Raw genomic sequence first — 19847 nt, 5'->3', positions numbered from 1 at the left:
TTGTTCTGCGAGGTAAAGGTTCTTGCTATGATCATTGTCTCCACCGCTCTACACTCTCTGCTGCCATGTGTGAGCAGTGAGACCTCGAAGACGGATTAACGGGGATAACGTCAAAGACGACAACAATGGTGCTAATCTCTGTCTGCTGCTAATAGATTAAGACAATGAAAGGTTATGTTTAAATATGCAAATGAAGCGGTTTCATGTCAGGTTCAAAGGTCTTGTTTCATCTCTTTGACATGTTGGAGTCAAAGGCTGCAAAGCTACAGAGTCACCTTTAATCAGATTATTCATAAACATGGAAGACATTAATCTGCTGTTTGTTTTTAGTCTGTCGGTTTATTTTTTGCAAAATTTATTATTTTAATTTTAAATTTGTTTGGTTTGTTTTTTTAATCCTTGAAAATGAGAAATATTTCTGGTAAAATAAAGACTATATGAAATAAAAACAACGTTAAGTTGTTTATTTACCGTAAAACACACCACCAGGTCCACGTGGTAGCGGTTCCGGAGCTTTCGATCGCATCACATGATCTTCATCAGAGAGTTTGAAACATTGTTAAATGTTTTTCCATTTCTCTGAGCACGTTTTTAGATTTCTACTGTTGGTTTTTAAAAGTTGAGATTCAGAGTTCTTTCCTGACAAAACCACCTCACCGCCAGGTCCATTTAGTGTCCGCTCTGGAGCTTTCAGTCAGATCACATGAGCTTCAACGGATCCAGTTGTCCAGAACATCTGAGAATAATCCGTTCTATGGTAGGTTGAAATGACGAGGAGGTAAAAGTAAAGACAGAAAACCTCAAACACTAAACCATCCGCAAGACAACTAAGCTAACTCCATCCACAGATGAAGACCATGAGATGTGGTTGAAAGCCCTGAAAGAAAAGCTAGTAAGTGGCCTTAGGTGAATCACAACAAGAAATTAAATTTGCCTCCATTTTAACATCTCTTTTATTTATTCTTTTAATTATTAATATTTAAAGGATCCACTTAACGAGCTCATAAGTGCGACGACAAAACACGATTCAAGAGTCGTGAATGTTTCAGTGTTTCAGTAACGAAACACCGAGTCTGAAGAACGATCACTCAACACCCGACTGAGAGCTGAGAGCAGCAGAGGACACGTCGAGGCTCCAATCAGAAGCTTTTTGTGACTCTTTAGAGGCGCTTTCATACAAGTTTACAAATCTATATGTTCTATATTCTTATATATGTCAACAAATCCCACAAAAAAGACCAAAACCAATAGTTTAGTTCATCTCTAAATACTTTCTGACTTCCTGTCTTTGGCTCTCGGCTCCAAGCTCGTTGTTAATCCTTAAAAAGTCTAATTTCTTTTATGAAACGTTACTTAAACAAAAGGGACAAAGTGGTTTACATTCAAATAGACAAAAAACTATTTAGTACACCAGAAAAAGATGCATAATCACATACTTTGTGCTTGCATACTGCAGCTTTCGCAGTACTGTTGCATGCAGTATGCATTGCACCTTCTATATGCACATATGTACTGACAGTGCAAAGGATTGTGGGTGAGAACAGCCAGAGAAACATGCTGGTATTTAAGGTATTCAACACACTAAGTATCGGGACATATTAAATCTGTTTTCTAGCACTCTGCATATTATAATAGCACGGATATTAGAAGCCACACAGAGCTAGAATACCAGGATGTTTAACAGGTCGTGACCTCCTCTGGCTGCTCTGACCCACAATCCTTTGCGGCAGCAGATAAACCAGCGTGAGGGCGAAAGTTCAAGGTGACATATGAGGAAGTAGTCCGCTCATCCCGGTAAACCCATGTTTAATGTCACGACGCTATGCATTGTGGGAAGGCAGACTCATGTAAAAGGTTCATAAAGAGAGTCGGAGTCTAAAGGAAAGTCTGAGTGTAGATTGAGATTAAACCTACGGATTAAAAACACGCTGACTGAATACAACAGCACGTACTCTGTAAAGGCAGCTGCAGTGTGTACTAATATACAAGTATGAGAAGTGGAACACAGCCAGTACATTTGTTTAGGGACTATTTTCAGCAGCGGATTAATCCACATTTGGTGCTCTAGTGAGTATTTGTGGTATATATACATACACATATTACCACTTTACTGTCACTGATGTCTTCTGTGATGTCCTGTTTCAACAGTTAGCTTTTTATTAAAGTTATATTATTTTGGGGGGGAAATACTTCTGTACTGTACTATAGTACACAACACAGTACACATGGATTTTTGGCCTTTTCATGCTCAGACAGTCTCTCGTGTGACATTTCTTTCGTTTCCATTTTTTTATTTCCTTTAAAAGAAAATGAAACCTCCGAAACTTTATTTAATAATAAAAAAACTAAAATGCATTCAAGACTTTTCCAGATTTAGTTTTCAGAAATAAAAAAAGCTTAATGAAAAGAAGTGCTGCTGCTCTTTAATGCTGAATAATCATCCGCTCCACATGGACGAGACACAACAAGCACTGACTACGCCTGACTCCTCACACTTTCTTCTTCTTCTTGGGATAAATAACAACAACGTCCTCTTTTCTTTCTTTCTTTCTTTCTCTTTCTTTCTTCTTCCTCTACACAGCGACACAGAGCAACAGATCGTCCATCCATGGAAACATAACTTAACTTCATGACGGAGGCAGAAAGAAAATAACGGTAAATTACAAAGGCAGCAGGAGGAACTCCAGCAATATTTACATTTTATTCCATACAAAGTTAAAGTCGATGTCTGTGGTTAACGGAGGGAGCTCAGGACGTACAATCGGGTTCAACCCGCCCTCGTTTCAGGGGCCGATGGGTAAGCTCCCAGAAGTCTCTTCTATCTCAGGCTCTCCGGGAGAGCCGGGCGGGGCCTGGACTTGCCCCGCCCCCTTTTTGTCCACTTCCTGCTGCTCTTTGATCTTCAGGATCAGCTCCTTGATCTCCTCGCGCTTCGTCTTCATCCGCTGACCCGGAAACCACTCGGACAAGTTCACCGGAAGATGGAAGCTGGGGATCGGATTCTGTACGAAAGAAAGTATTTTATTTAGTTATAAACGTTAAAAGATGAGACCGATATCAATAATAAATGTATCTACTTATAAGTGTGTGTCAAAGCTGGATAGATGTTCTTCCTCTGATCTTTAGAGCTCCATTAAAAACGCTCAACAATGAAGAAGAGAAGATAATAGTTTGTAAAGTCCTGCTGTGATTAAAATGTGTTGGAGTCGCTCGTCTCACCTCGAAGAAGCTCTCCACGTACTGCAGGACGTAGACGCCACAGTCGCTGAAGTTGTCCTGCTGAGGCACTCGGGGACTCGAACCCTTCATCGCGTCTTTACCGAAGCTCCTCTGGCTCTCTTTACGCACCTCCCACTCCACCTCCAGGTACCTAAAACAAGCGCACACTCGGTCACCACCGGGGACAAACACTCGACAACAACCAACAGGAAGCGTCAGAAAACAGTCTCAGTGACGCTGGAGAGATATTAACGTTAAAACCATTATTATTGTTCTGTGTACGATGTTCTGCTGTTGGCTACAGCTTTTAGCTTTCATTTGTTCACGAGTGAGAACATTAGAAATACACAGAATGATGTATTATGAGCCTTTGATCTACAGAGAACTTATCACTTTGATACCGGAGAGAAGTTAAAAACATGAAGATTCTCAGATAAGTTCTGCAGTTTTAAAGTTTCTTTTTGTGGATTTATGGACATTTGTTCTGGATGGACATCAGACATAATGAAGAGAACTGTATGGTGTGTGTGTGCTCATAGTTCTGTGATTGATGACTTTGAGAAGAAGAACTGCCTCCACGACATTAAATCATTCAAATAAAATCCGCTCACTCTCTGAGAGTTTTCACCACCGTCGACCTGGCCGGACCTCGCAGGGAATCCATGATGAGGATACAAGGCCTGAAGAAGAGAAACAAGGGTCAACAAACGTGTCTCTCTCTCTCTCTCTCTCTCTCGGTGCTGCCACCTGCTGGTGAGAAGCCAGAAGTGCACTAACTTACTGTTTGCAGAGGTTCAGTCTGGCGGCCAGAGCGGAGGCGTCCGATCCGGGCGCGTCTTCAGCCAGCGTCCCGTCCTCACTGCACTCGTCCTGGAAGACACACAGACGGGAACTCATAAAGAACTACAGTCCCCAAAAAGACTACATTCAGAGGAAGACAAACAGGAAGTGAGGACGAGTACCTGACAGGAGCTCTGGTCGTCTGAGAAGGTGTCGTCGTCTTTAGTCGAACTGTAGCAAACGCTGATTCTCTGCAGCTCACCTGAAGGAAACATGTTTTAATGCGACGGGTTCATTTTCTGTATTAACCGTCGTGGATTCTCAGACGTACGATAACTTTGAGTGAATAAAATACGTTTTAATGATAAAAGTAATGATGTTCTGGTCCAGACGGAGACTCACTTGTGTACTGCTGCTCTGGATCCGCCTGGCTGTTGCCAGTCCCCGTCGTGGTCCCGGAAGCCTCCGGTCCTCCGTCCGCGGAGGGTTCTCCCTCGGTCTGACCGTCCGTGGACGCCTCGGGGACGCCGGGGGACGGGTCCTCCTGGGAGCCGTCCAGCCGGTCTGCGTCCGGGGACAGAGGACGGCAGTGCTCCGGGAGGTTCTCCTCTGACGGGGGGGGCGCCGTGGTGGAGCGGGTTCTGATCGTAGACCGGACCCCTGAGACCCGGGAAGCAGATGACGGCGAGGTACCAGTGAGCTCTGACAACACGAGACATTCAGTTAACACCGGTTTAATATACAATCATCATAATTAACACCGGTTTAACCAGGAAAGAGCCAAAGAGCCAGAGGACTCCATCTATGGTGCCTTGGTTACATATCATTCATACTATCATATATATATATATATATATATATATATATATATATATATATATATATATATATATATATATATATATATATATGATAGTATTATATATATATATATATAATTTTGTGATTATAAAATTAAAAAAAATTAATTATAATTTTTAGAATTATTTAAATAAAAACATTTTATATATATATATATATATATATATATATAAAATATTCTCTATTTTATTTTTTACAAAACAAAAATATTTTTTTTCATTTAAATAATTCTAAAAATTATAATTAATTTTTTATTGATATAAAATCAAAATGAGAAAATATTTTTTTAGTTAAAAAAAGAAAAAAGATAAAATAAATAAATATAAAAAGATGAATTAATTAAATAAAAAAAGAATATAAAATGAAATAAATACACTTCAAAGTGAAGAAGCTGAAGTTGTAGAGAAGACTCACGACTCATTGATGGGAACAAAGATGAAGTCCTTCTGGAAGAGGTCGACGTGACGAGTCCACGTCTTCACCCGGTTGTGTTTCCTCTTCTGGATTCTGGAACAAATGAAAAAGCACAAGTTTAGAGTTCGAGCCTCCGGCAGCAGAACGGTGACGGCGTGTGAACGTCTCTGCAGCCTCACGGCAGGGTGGCGGTGTCGGGCGCGTTCCTCCGCTCCCTCTGGTTCAGCCTCTTGTAGAAGAACGAGCTGAACACGTGGATTCTTTGTGCGTCGTCCTTTTTCAACTTCTCCAGAACTAAATATCTAAACGCAGACAAACAAGAGGAGGACGAGTCAAACACAGATCTGGTATTTTGTTCTGCGGAACGTCGTCGTTTTAAATCCAAACGCTCACTTTAAATAAAAGTCTATGATGACGTCGTTGAGGAACTCTCCGTCGTTAAGGCAGTGGAGGTCTTCGTTAGTGACCGACATGCCTCCTTTGGCCGGAGGAGGAGGATACACCATCAGCCTGGAAGAGAAACACACCGTCACACCGCTGGAGTCCACCGGAGGAGGCCGAGCATCGACGCACCGACGGATCGGGACCCGTTGATCCACAGAGGACGACTGGGACCGCTTCATTCCCAACATTAGAATCAACATTCATTGTGTTTTAAAAAACAACATTTCCATCTGCTTTGCACACAAAGTGAGGCAGCAGCTGAGTCACCGGGGAACAAAACCACACATTCAACCTCAGCACGGCAGGAAGGAAGAAGAGCGAGCTGCTCACTTGACGATGGGTCCGGAGAAGGTGGGCTGGAGGTCGGTCATGTCCTCGTCGTCGTCTTCAAAGTACCCTCCGGTGTGCTGGCGGGTCGCCATGCGTGTGCGTGCGTGCGCGGTGACCGGGCTGGCCGGGGGGGCCTGCGTCGCCTTCGTACCCGGGGATCCCTGAGAGGCTTTGTGAGGACTCGGTGTCTTCTCCTGCACAGAGAGACGGAAACGAACAACCTCCCCTCGTTCACATCGGCTGGTAAAGATTCCAAAGAGTGTTTTTGTTTTAAATTCCTGCAGATCTTGTGGAAGAATACAAATCACTTTGGACAGAAATACAAAACAAATAATTCACTTCTTCAGCTTTTAAAATACGAGCTTCTTGTGTTTTATAACATTAGAAACTGAATATGAAGACACGACGATGAAATGGTTCGATTGAGAGCGTCTCACCTTCTCCTCCTTCTGCTTCAAGGCCTTGTTGAAGTTCACCAGGCGGATGTTGGCCTCCTCGAAGGGCAGCTTTGCGGGGAAGTTGCTGAGGTTGTTGGTCCGGCCGATCTCTCCCAGGATGTCCTCCAGGATGGCCTGCTCCTTCATCACCAGGCCGTTCTCGAAGATCAGGACGATGAACTTCTCGTCCGACTCTGACGGCACGGAGAGGCAGATTGTTTGATTGTGCTGTAGCTATTTGTGTAGTTTGGTACTCGTACTGTATCATGTGTGTAGTGTGGTAGTGTAGTTTGTGTAGTGTGGTACTCACGGTCCCCGGTACAGTCGTACCAGTGAGGTTCCTTCTCCTCCGACATGTCGAGCTGCGTGCGGAGCCGGACGCACTCGGCCGGAGTCGTCTGGAAGAACAAGACCGGAAGCTTCCGGACGCTGCACCACTCGCAGCTGATCAGCTCCGACGCCCGGAGACAGATGTTCTCCACGGTGTTTCGCTCCGAGCCTGACGACAAAGAACACACACGATGAAAAGATTTTAAAACCACGAGGAGGAGAAGATCCAGCGCTGTGACTTCACCGCAGTACAGTTTGTATGATTGTCCCTCTGCAGATGAATGCAGTCACACAGACGAGTGAAGCTCTAGAATAGAGTGGTCATGTGATTATTTACTAAAACGATAGAAAAATAATGTTGGCTGACATTTTTTAAAGGGCTAGTTCAGATGCTTAGTAGTGTGTTTGCATGAGGTTCTTCTCTATAGTCAGTGTTCTGCTCCAGGAGATGTTTGGAGAACATATGCTCTACATAGTTGAGATGTTAAATCATGTTCTAGTGACGGCAGTCTGGAGTCTTTGTAGAGATCATATGTTCTGCTGTCTGGTTCTATAAACTCATCTCCTGCAGTAGAACACTGACTGGAGAAGAACCTCACACTAACACTCCTAAACATCACTGCTGTCCCTTTAACTCCCACATGAAGTTAAAATAACTCCAGAACGAGTCGTTGGTTCAGATGTTTCAGCGTATTTTAAAAAGGCACGAAGCTTCCACATGTGTGGACTAATCTGTGCCGACCGGCAGTAAAGTGCAGCGCTGCGTCTTCCTGAAACATCGGAGCGCGGCGCCGTCACACTCCGCTGACCGTCCGATGCAACAGCTCTGTGTACACAGTGTTGTATTTACTGAACTCATTACTGCTGCTTCAGGCCTACCTTCAGTTTCCAGCTGGATCTGCTCGATGGAAAACTGGAAGAGAAAGAACGAGGAATGTCACAGTGGAGTCACTCGGCTGGAGTGATTATGTCCCTTTATAGAACAGTTTAAATCCAGGGGTTCAACACACATTACACAAGTGTTCTCTTGTTGTCGCTGATGTTCGCCGTTCATAAAAACTTTAATTAGTTTCACATTAAAAGCTCTAAATGTTCTGGGAACATAATCTCTTCACTTCCCCGCGAGGCTTTAATTGTGAAACTTCAGGAGGAAGTGCTGAGTGGTGATTATTAGAGACGTTTAAGGATTTCTGATCAAATTCCTATTTTGTTTTATTTCTTTTTTGTCGTCAGTTCTTCAGTGAAAACATTAAAATATTCTGAAGCTCCAAATCAGCTTTTATTTATTATATTTTAAAACCTGGTAGTGAAATATAGAATACATGCAGCTGTGTTTGTATAACTGGAACTTTTCTGCACACCCTGTGAGGTTTTAAAAGTGACAGAATGTTTGGTTACGTGTGACTCAACGCGCTGAAACATTTTTTTAAAAACCAGAGTACTCACGACGACGGGCTTCGTCACCATCCTGCGGAGAGTTCCCACTCTGACGCTCCGACACTCCAGAATGATGCTGTCGCACTTGTTGGACGTGAACTTGGGTTTCTTTGGCCTCGGAGAAAACTGCTCGGGGGGTTGATTCCCAAACTGAAAGAGTAAATACAAAAAGAAGAGACGTGGACTTTAGGGACCAGGAATACAGCCGCAGTCGACTAAACATTTCAGGACGTTAAAAAGAACGTTTTACAGCTCGAGCTTCAAATATTCTGCCGTCTCGCCGAAGCTTTACAAATAAAAAGCTGCAACAAAGACGGTGCGTTTCCTGAAGCACAACTCAAGGTTCTCACAGTCCTCCAGACACAATAAACAGACGTAGACGGAGGTAACGTTACTGTAAAGTACAGTTAAGATCAAGGCTACAGAGAGAACAATGAGCAGATAGACGCTCTTTGTTGGAGAGTGTTAAACCGCTCACCTGATCCTTCATCCGGGCTCTCCGCGGTATCGTGATCTTCATGTTGATGTCCTCGAAGAACTCGGTGTTGTGCTCCTCCTGCTCTCCGGCGCTCTTCACCGCCGCCTCCACTCTGCCTCCGGAGGGCGCCGGCGAGGAGTGAGCGGAGTCGGCGGGTCGAGGGGAGACGCTGTCCAGCCTGTTGACGCTTCCTGTGCTGGCGTTGTCCGCTTCCTCCTCCTCGTCATCATCGCTGGACAGGACGACTGGGGAGGAAACATCACGCGTTGGGAGAATGAGTGCATGCTTGAACATCTTTGACATTTTCTTATGGAAAAAAAGATCCTTTAGGTCATTATAGTGAGAAACTATCTAAATAATGACAAAATACTGAAAAAGAATGACTCTGTATGCAAATAGTTATAATAATAATGAAAAAAAACTTTCCTTGGTCATTATTTTGAGAATGTTTCTCATTGTGTTGCGATTCTTAGTCCTTATTTTAAGAAACTACGTCATTATTATGAGATACTAAGTCATTATTATGAGATACTAAGTCATTATTATGAGATACTAAGTCATTATTATGAGATACTAACTCATTATTTTGAGACACTAACTCATTATTATGAGATACTAAGTCATTATTTAGAGATACTAAGTCATTATTTAGAGACACTAAGTCATTATTTAGAGATACTAACTCATTATTATGAGATACTAACTCATTATGTAGAGATACTGAGTCATTATTTTGAGATTATAAGTCATTATTTTGAGATTATAAGTCATTATTTAGAGATACTAACTCATTATTTAGAGATACTAAGTCATTATTTAGAGATACTAACTCATTATTATGAGATACTAACTCATTATTTAGAGATACTAAGTCATTATTTAGAGATACTAACTCATTATTATGAGATACCAACTCATTATTTAGAGATACCAACTCATTATTTAGAGATACTAAGTCATTATTTAGAGATACTAACTCATTATTATGAGATACTAACTCATTATTTAGAGATACTAAGTCATTATTTAGAGATACTAACTCATTATTATGAGATACCAACTCATTATTTAGAGATACCAACTCATTATTTAGAGATACTAACTCATTATTATGAGATACTAACTCATTATTATGAGATACTAACTCATTATTTAGAGATACCAACTCATTATTTAGAGATACTAACTCATTATTTAGAGATACTAACTCATTATTATGAGATACTAACTCATTATTTAGAGATACCAACTCATTATTTAGAGATACCAACTCATTATTTGGAGATACTAACTCATTATTTGGAGATACTCAAGTCGATCCTCCAGAATCTTTCCTTCTTCATCAGAACGTTTTTTACTCACTGGGGTCGTTGAGCTCGTGCCGCTGTGCCGCCGTCGCCCTCTTCCCTTTTTTGGCCGGGTGGTTCCTGGCTCCGTAGCAGCTGGACGTCCCGGCTAACAGAGGCGTCCTGCCGTTGCTGGTGCTCACGATCCGTACGGGCAGAGGCTCCCCGCGGGGCCCCCTCATGGTCGCCGCCGGTTTGTAGAAGTTCTGCTGCAGCGGACCGTTGGGTCCGGGGCACGGCTGGGACCGGATGGGGGGCCGGGGGGTCGGGGACGTCAGCGTGGCCGGCTGACACGGCGGCAGCAGAGCCGACCCGGTGCCACAGATCTGACACTTGCTGACGTCCTCGCTCGGCTTGTTGCACTTCAAGCACACCGTGCGGTAGACGGTCGGCCGCAGAGGCTGCCGAGGAAAAAACTCCCGTTAAAAGGTGGATTAATGGATTCCACAAGCAGCTGACGAACAACAACGTCTGACACATTAGATTATGAATGTGTTACGGATAACATGTTGTACATTTAGGAAACGTTTGTCGATGTTTTCGTGATCTTTTAGCTCCGTTTTGGTCTCCGACAACTCCTAAAAATAATATCTGACCAAATGCTTTCTGGGTAATGTAGTCCTAAGGCTCTTACCTCTGCTGCTTTGGCCTGCGAGGGGAAAGTACAGCAGTCCTCCAACGGCTTCCTCTTCTGCTGGATGCGACGCTTCACGTTCAGCGTCTCCTCATCTGAAAGGTCTAACCATAAAACAATCCACTTACTGATCTGATCCAAACTGTGACAGAAAACTACAGAACACCTCCATCAAAGCTGTGATTCGGAGCTGCTTATACATGGTCACGTCCACACAGATGATGTTGGCAGCAATCAGTACTACTGACAGAAGCAAGGACCAGCGTAAGAACAGTTAGTAAGAACAGAAGACAATAATGGAACTTCTTCAGAGATCTGTTGAGCGATGTTTGCATTTGTTTAAACCCTCTGAACCCTGAAACCAGCCGGCGGGATGGAAAAGCATGTTTTCTTTAAACAATCACCAAAACTCCAGCGTTCATCAGAGCCAGAAACTGTAGAAACTGTCATGATCATCAGATTTTTATCTTTACGACGGTCCTTGAACACATCATGTGTGACCAACGCTCCCGTCAGAAAACACAGTGAATGTTTGTGGTTTAGTTGTATAGAACTCTTACATTTGGTTCCAGACGCGAGGAGGAGACACAACGAAGTCAGAGGTTCTGATATTTAATAAAAGACTTTATTTATCCGTAATAGACGGTCAGAGGAAACAGTTCAGAGAGATTTCAGTGAGTAAATCAAAGTGTTATTCTGAACACAGGGACGCTCTGTGTTTTAATCTCTCTCTGACTCACATTTTGTATCTTTCAAAACTAAAAATAAATGGACGATAAAAATTGGGGAAACGCTTCCCACCAAGGTCACCTACATGTCATATCTTATTTCCGTGCTCGGTCAGAGAGCGAGTGTTTCATAAGCTGCTCCTCCCTCAGCGAAGGAGCTTTGAGGATTAGATGTGGGAGGCCTGAGATCTCCTCCTCGTCTGGCAGGAGCAGCGAGGAGGAGATCTGCAGACGCTGCTGGCTCACACACACACACACACACACACACACACACACACACACACACACACACACACACACACACACACACACACACACACACCAGCAGCTTCTCTTCAAAGAACAGTTTGAGAACAACTTTAAAGAAAAGAGTCTCCTGTGTGACGAGAGTGTGTGTGTGTGTGTGTGTGTGTGCGTGTGTGAGAGCTGTGGACTCTACCTGAGATCTCTGGACAGGTGAGGACGATGCTGTCCACTTCTACTGCTTGCTGTGTGGTGGAGAAGTCTTTTCTGCAGCAGAGAGAGAAAAAGACAATGTGGTCAGTGAAGAGTGATCGTTTGTTCTTTTAAAATAGAAGTCTATGAGAAAATGACTCTACTTCTCTCTTGATTTATTACCTCAGTAAACATTGTAAACATGAGTTTATGGTCTCAATCTCTAGTTTCAAGTCTTCTTCAATACAGCATGATGTTCATTTAGTAAATGATGGTCCATTTAGAGTCAAACAGACCATAAAGCAGGGGATGCTTTAGGGGCGGGGCTACACAGTGATTGACAGGTCTCTACCAGAGACGTATACGACGTCTCTACTTATTCTGAAACTAAAACCTCCTTAAACAGATGGTGACTTTAGGTATTAATCAAACAAACAGGAGGAAACGGTTTGTTGGGACTCTTTCGGTGCTCTGGTGAGTCGGTTTGGACTGACTTTAACATTTCAAGCTGTCGTTACTGTTACGAACCACGGCCGCAACTCAGCTCTCTGTTAATGTAGCATTAGTCAGTGTTCATTCATAATGCATCACGACAGGAAACCACAGTCTCTCAGTGCGTCAGCAGAGATGCACCAACACACGAGATGAGATCCAGTGAGAGAGAAGCAGCTGGATCAGAGTCTTACCTTTCCTTCAAATCGAGGCCGCTTGAAGATAAAGATCAAAAAGACACAAACGTCTCACTGATGCACCTCAATCAAAGGGATTCTTTTCTTTACACCACATGTACTCAGAGACATTTAAATCACTTTCATCTACATCACTTCCCCCCAGAAGGTCAAACTGAGGATAAAGTTAAGGTTCACGCCTCGGTTATTCCGGCCTGAGAATCTTCCTGTTTTTAAGTTTCCTCCAGCATGATACTTCCTGTTCACTTCCTGTTTACTTCCTGCCACATGACGGGAAGTGTAGTTCCTAAAGCGTCGGCGCTGCGTCTCACCTTTGGACCGGTTTGCGGACTGCAGAGGGCATCTGAGCGTGCTGGAAGTGTCGGCCCTGGAGGACGATTCCCGGCGACGGCGACGGCGCCTGACTGATGATGAAATAGTTTGTTCTGTTGGGGATGATGGGGGGGGACGGTGCTACGGAGAGGGGGACGTCGCTGCAGGAGGGGTACATTATTTACTCATTAATTACCTTATTAATACATTATTTATCTTTTACTTTATGAGATTTAAGATGGCCTGTAAAGCACTTTAATACCTTTTTTATTATTGTATTTATTTAATTATCAGACGTTCCCGTCACTGAGTTCACAGGAAACTATGTGATAAACAAACTCAATCAGAGTGAATAAGATTCATCTGTTTCTATAAAATGCTTCCAGTAAAAAAAAAAGACATCAAACTGGTCTAGAAAGTCATTTTAGAATAAGTATTAAATCTAATTCTCATGTTAAAAAAGAAAGAAAAAAAAACTAAATTAAAAAGAAAGATTGTGATGAATCTTTGGTACGTGTAGATTTATTATTTAAAATAAATAGAAAGTGAAGACAAACGTGACTCTTCTCACAGAACGGTTTTCATTAATAACCAAATAATCACATTCCAGACTTCATATAAATATAATATATACATGAATATAAATATAGTACCTGAGTCTTTTGGGCGCCAGCTTGTTCAGAGGCCTCATGTGATTATTTGGCCGGTTTTCATAAGTTCTCAACGGATCAGAAGACGTGAAGTGTCTCAGAGCAGGAGACTGAGGACACACACACACACACACACACACACACACACACACACACACACACACACACACACACACACACACACACACACACACACACACACACACACACACACACACACACACACACACACACACACACACACACACACACACACCTTGTATTACAAGTTTTCTGAAATGTGATTAAATATGCAAATGAGGCTTTATATAACGGTAACTTTTGGTGAATTTAGTAGAAATCTACAAACGTAAATAGAACTGAACAAAGCATGAAGAGAAGTCACCAAAACATGTTTATTAGCTACTTTAACCGGTTTATATCTGACAAAATCTAATGTGAATGATCCTTTACAGGACAATCAGAGGCCACGCCCACTCACAACAACAACAACAACAACAACAACAACAACAACAACAGCAGCAGCAGCCCTGGAGGCCTCCCAGAGCACCCCGGCAGCGGTGGCTCATGGACTGCCGGGGTCCTTTGGGGGCCGTCCTGTCTGCAGGACCAATCAGAGAGCTCCGCTGGGAGACCACATGACCAGCGGTGAGAGTCAGAAAACGAGAGGAGGAAGAGGGAAAGATAAAGAAGACGAAGATGACGAAGACGGAGACAAAGGGGACTAAGAGGAAGACCAAGAAAAAGAAGAAGAGGAAGAAGACGAGTTCAGGGAGGAGCGTTACCTTCTTCTCCTCGGGGGAGGAGCGCTGCTGCCGGTCCATCTCCTCCATGCTCACCACGCTCACACTGAGGACACACAAACAACACACACGTGTTCAGACTACGGTCTGTGTGTGTGTGTGTGTGTGTGTGTGTGTGTGTGTGTGTGTGTGTGCGCGCAGCGGTAGATTAAACTGCTTCATCAGAGAACTAATGAGACAGAAGCTCAGCTGTTCACGACACACTTTCACATTAAACGTATTAAAAACTGTATTTGTGAATCTATTACTTGTTTCATGTATAAAGTAAAAACGACCTCATTTCTTTCTGGTTCCAGCTTCTCTTCATTTTAGGTTTTACATCGTTATAAACAAAATATCTTTTGGACTGTTTGACATTTAAAAAGCTTATTATTGACCTTTGTTATTATCTAAACTGCAAAGATTAAGAATTGATTGAAATATCGTAATAATATAATTAATAAAAGTGTCATTAGCTGTAACTCTAGTCTCCTAAAATTAAGAATAAATGTGCAAAAAAAAAAGCGTTTCAATAGTTAAAAATGTACAAAGAAAGTTGCATTTCGCTGCAGCTTTTTAAAACAGTTTCATGATGACGAGGAAGCTCTCCTGTCCTGATGATGAGGGTTCACATGCACACGGTGCGTTATGGTCGTTCTTCATCATGCTTACTCATGGCTCCGCTCCTCTTCACCGTCACCAGAGAGAGAGAAGCTCCAGTTGTTGTGCTTGTAGCCTCCGTCTCTTCTGGTCTCTGATCGATCCAGAGCTTCAAACAGATAAAAACACACAAGACTTCAGGTTAGCGTTTATCCCTGAATATAGAAAGTAATTAGCCGATCAGTTGACGGTATTAATAATAAGTTTGTCTTATTTCTTTGTCTTTAACTACCAGGATTAATCCAGGCACTGTCAAACGTCATGCATGATTTAATGCTTAGAAGAATTAAGAACTGATCTTATAGAGTTTGTCAAAATAATAAAGCTTACTTTTTATCTACTGTTGCCCAGATTTCTTTATCTAAATGATGCTGCTGTCCACTTGCTTTCCTTACGTACAGAATATGTCTATAATAAAGGAACGGTGAGCCGTTAAGCTCACAGACGCAGCGACTCTAAACTCTGTAACGTCTGCTGGATGTCGCTACGTGTTTTCCCTCGAGGCCCCGATTCTCCAAATCAACAGAAATGTGTGAAGTGAATACCAAAAACAATGGCCGATAAAAACCACACAAAGCAGAGGACTCCAATGTGAAACTTCCTTCTTTAAAGCAGAGAAACAAAGCGACTCCTTCCTCCTCTTACGTCTTAAACCCAGCGACCTCTCACTCGTCACCGTGTTGATGGGAGTCATCCATCTGGCTGTGAGCCCGGCAGGTAAACATCAGATAAAACCTCCATCTTGCCTTAAAAGCTGCGTCTTTTTTTTGTGTGTGTGCCACAAACCAACCCCCCCCCCACAGACACACACACACACACACACAAAGCTTCTGCTCTTCCTGTGCAGCTGCACAAGTGGATAAGCAGACGTTGAGGAGATGCGACAGAAAGAAGAACGCTGCCTGTTTTTAAGTGCATCACCCATTTCAGGGGTCATTTAAAAAAAAAAATGACAAGAAGAGGTTCAGAATCCATGAATCATGTTATGATCCCAGAGACAGTCATCTGGATCAAATGACCAAGTGAAGCCGGTTCTAATCTCCTCTCTCACAGAGTCTGGATCCAGAGTCTGGATCCAGCTCCATGAATCACGACCAAAGCTCCCGATCGTGCCGGTGAGGAGGACACCGGGCTCCCCGCTGAGCTCCGGGACACTCCTTTATTCTACCACGGTGAGTTTTCCTGCAGCACAAAATCCACGAACAGAGACGATCTCAGAGGACCCACAGACACGGGTCATCCAAACAGACTGAAGCGAGCGGCGTCAGTGCAGCCCGAAGGAGAACTTTGACTCACGTGATCAAATCCAAACAGCTCACAACACTCAAGAGGAAGAGGAACTCTTCTGTATGTCAAACATGAAGCTTATCAACCAAAACACAGGATTCCTAATGAGACCACCAAAAAGCTGCAACGTGAGATCATTTCCTCTCCTTTTTGACACCAACCATGAACCGCAACGTCAACGGTTCGAGTCCATCTGGCACGCTGTGTTGCATCTCCACATTATTGCTGTCCATCAACAGCATTAAACGCCCTGAAAGTATCACACAAAGCTGATTACAGCTCACTACACCAGCAGCCCGAGCACGCCCGATCCCTGAATGACTCCTAAATGGATCTGCATGATTTGCATGTGAACATTTGGGAAACTTGACACGGACAACACACATCTGCATATCGCTCCTGTGAAACGAGACCCTGCAACTAAATATCTTCACCGATACGTTATTGTTGCCGGGCAGGTTTCCTGTTAAACCGCGCTGGATGTTGAAGCTCGAATACGAACTGAAACAAGTTTAAACTGTCAAGTAGAGAAAGTCTCGTCTCTTATTGGTCCCAAATGTAGACTTTTACATCTAAACCTGGTTTGTTCTTGTTCTGCTGCTTGTGTTTAGACAACAATAAGGAACTTTAGCATCTTTTGTTACCAGATAATGACGGCATTGCTCTATATTTTTCTTATTATTTAAAACACATCCCATGGGCGGCTGTCGAGTGGTCTAAAATATGAAGACCGTTGTCTTTTTCTAACCACTTCTCCTTGATCTCAATGTGAAACATTGTGAGGTTGAGAATAGATAAGTGACGGACAAATGAGGATGTTATTGACGTGCGTCGCTTTAAATGTTGCTGCCACACGCACGACATCATCTCCTTACATATATAGTTTAATTCCTTAAAAAATACAGCAGGTCACTGTAGTTTTTTATCAGACAAACAGGAGGAAATAGGGCATTTATTGGGGACTACTTTCAGTGGCGGATTAATCCACATTTGGTGCTCTAATGAGTATTTGACTGAGTCTGAATAAACTACAGTGTGTGTGTGTGTTCATGGAGATAAAGGAACAACTTTATCATGGAGATAAAGGAACAACGACAATGTGTTTTAATGGAGATCTAAGAGATAGTTGATACATTCACTGTTGGTTTTGGTTGTTTTATGAGATTTTTTGACATGAAGAAAAATATAGAATATGTCCACACTTCCCTCTTACAGACATAGTGGTTTAAAAAATTATTATCATTGACAAATTAGATATTGTTTTTCGTCCTTGAACAAAAGTTAACGGTACCCTAGGAGGCTACATCTCCACTCCTCATGCCACTGAGCAAGGCAGTAGTGACACATTTAACCCACTCAAGCTCTTCTTCTTCTTCTTCTATTTTAGAATATCTCACACTTCTCTCTTATAGAAATAGTGGTTTAAAAAGATTATAACTGACAAAGTAGATACCGTTTTTACTCCTTGATCACCCTAAAGCATATGGCTAAATGCCATCATGACACTGCCACTGAGCAAGGCAGTAGTGACATATTTAACCCTGTCAGTGAAACTCCTCACTTAAATGTGTTTAATTATGTTTTTATATTTATTTATTTACGTTTTTAAGTAAGTGACCTCTTAACTTAAAATGTGAACTATGAGACAAAGTGAAGATAATAATAGAAATGACAGTTAAAGCATTGAAAACACGCTGTGAACATTTTCTGTTTACAATTAATGATTAGCCAAGCTAATAGTCGAAGCTAACACGTCAGCATGCTATCTTAGAGGCCACTTAACGTTTAATAACGTTTATTATAAAAGTGTTTATGTGTAGTAATGTGTTGTTTAAACGTTATTTGGCTAAAAAGCCGAGAAAAACAAAAAATAAAAGGCAGGAAAAAGGCCCGTCTTACATCCAGAACCAGCTAACGTCAGCGCTAACGGTGCTAGCTTAAAGCCACCTAGCATTAAGATGCTAACGTTAGCCACTTATTAGCTCCACACATACATTTGTTGGACCGTTAAAACTGCGGACCCAGCAAAGCAGGGATCTCCGAGGACTGTGTGGTTTCGGGGGGGGGTAAAAAAAAATGGCGACCGGAGCACCGGAGTGTCACAGCTTACCTTCGAGGAAAAAGCTTCGATCGTGGGCCATGTTTTTATTCCATGATCCTCCTCAGATGATAGGTGGTGCTCATCGGAGACCGGATCTATGTAGCAGCTCGACTGCTGCTCCGATACACCAAAGCGGGGAAAGCTAACACACGAACACACGTTACTACCGGAACTTAAACTTTGCCTTCAGAATAAAAGATTTCCCCCCTTGTTTTGCAATAAGATACAATTAAATAATCCTTTATTAGTCCCGCAGTGGGGACATTTACAGGATTACAGCAGCATAGTGGAGTATACATATACTGTATGTATATATAAAAAATATATACAGTTTAGTGCAAACAAGAGAAATGGTAAAAAAACAAAAAACAGTAAAGAATATTAAATATAAAAATCCACAATAACTAAAATATTATAAATACATTTTGCTTTAATATTGACAATTTGTGAAATTGTACATGTACAATTGTTCAATAAAAAAAGAAAAAAGAAGTACAATTTAAACACTAATCTTTAAATTATAGAATGGCAAGAGGCAGTGATGGAGGAAGTATTATTCATATATTTTACTTTAGTAAAAGTACTTATACAACGCTGCAAAAGCCCTTCATCGAAAAAGCTACTTCATTAAAAGTATGTAAATATAACCTGGATAACGTGTTTTAAGTATTAAAAGAAATATCTCCTGTGACTTTTGTACTATTATCTATTATATCATTAGAATATAATTATTCATGCGATAATGTAAAAGAGATTATAAATGTTTTAATTAGTTTTGATCTCTGATCATTATTTTTGTTATGGATTAATCTGCTGAGGATTTCATCCATTCATTAATTTACTGTTTGTTTTGTGAAAGTAGTGAAAATAGTGAGAAATGTCATCAACATTTCAGTCTAAAGTGACACCTTTACAATGTTTGTTTTTTCACTTGTTTTATTTTGAAGGTCATTTCCGGAAGTCCCTGTTTTAACCTCGGTGGTTTGGATGTCTACTAACCTGCTCTGTGCACGAGCCTGGAGTGTGTGTGTGTGTGTATGTCAACTTTTTATCCCGACACAGACATGCACACATTTGTATTTTCTGCAGGAATATTAATGAAATTAAAAATAGCTCATTATAATATTATATTGTCATATTTTAATAATTATGAGACAATGTCAAAGGATGGAAAATTAAAAAAGAGTCAAATAAACAACTTACAATACATTTTTTACTATAATTATGAAATATTTCTAAATCCCAATGGAAATATTTATTTATTTTGTATTCATTTATTTAACAGCAGGATCCTGTGATATATATATATATATATATATATATATATATATATATATATATATATATATATATATATATATTATTAATTGAGTAATAATTTATTATACGACACAGAGATACAAATAAATGGCAAACAACAGTCTGGAGGTTATGATCCATATTGTTCTCCGGTTACATGAAGAGACGATGATCAGAGGTAGGTGGCGATGTTC

General features: G+C 41.7%; 1 protein-coding gene across 1 annotated transcript; it reads right to left on the bottom strand.

The window, feature by feature from the left end:
- Nucleotides 1–2289: 2289 nt before the first annotated feature.
- On the bottom strand, nt 2290–18471 carry senp6a (SUMO specific peptidase 6a). The gene is given in 24 exon segments (XM_079179763.1): nt 2290–3002; nt 3220–3370; nt 3831–3899; nt 4001–4089; nt 4182–4261; nt 4402–4619; nt 4621–4701; nt 5275–5367; nt 5454–5576; nt 5668–5784; nt 6049–6242; nt 6486–6679; nt 6796–6984; nt 7695–7728; nt 8262–8402; nt 8731–8975; nt 10093–10477; nt 10711–10814; nt 11878–11948; nt 12874–13035; nt 13528–13634; nt 14310–14373; nt 14979–15075; nt 18364–18471. Coding segments are annotated over 24 exon segments (3258 nt in total). The 5' UTR covers nt 18395–18471; the 3' UTR covers nt 2290–2783.
- Nucleotides 18472–19847: the final 1376 nt, after the last annotated feature.

This window comes from Pholis gunnellus (assembly GCF_910591455.1).
Source record: "Pholis gunnellus genome assembly, chromosome: 19".
NCBI classification, from domain to species: domain Eukaryota; kingdom Metazoa; phylum Chordata; class Actinopteri; order Perciformes; family Pholidae; genus Pholis; species Pholis gunnellus.
The sequence above is the reverse complement of the archived record's forward strand: the minus strand, read 5'-3'. Positions and strand labels throughout refer to the sequence as shown.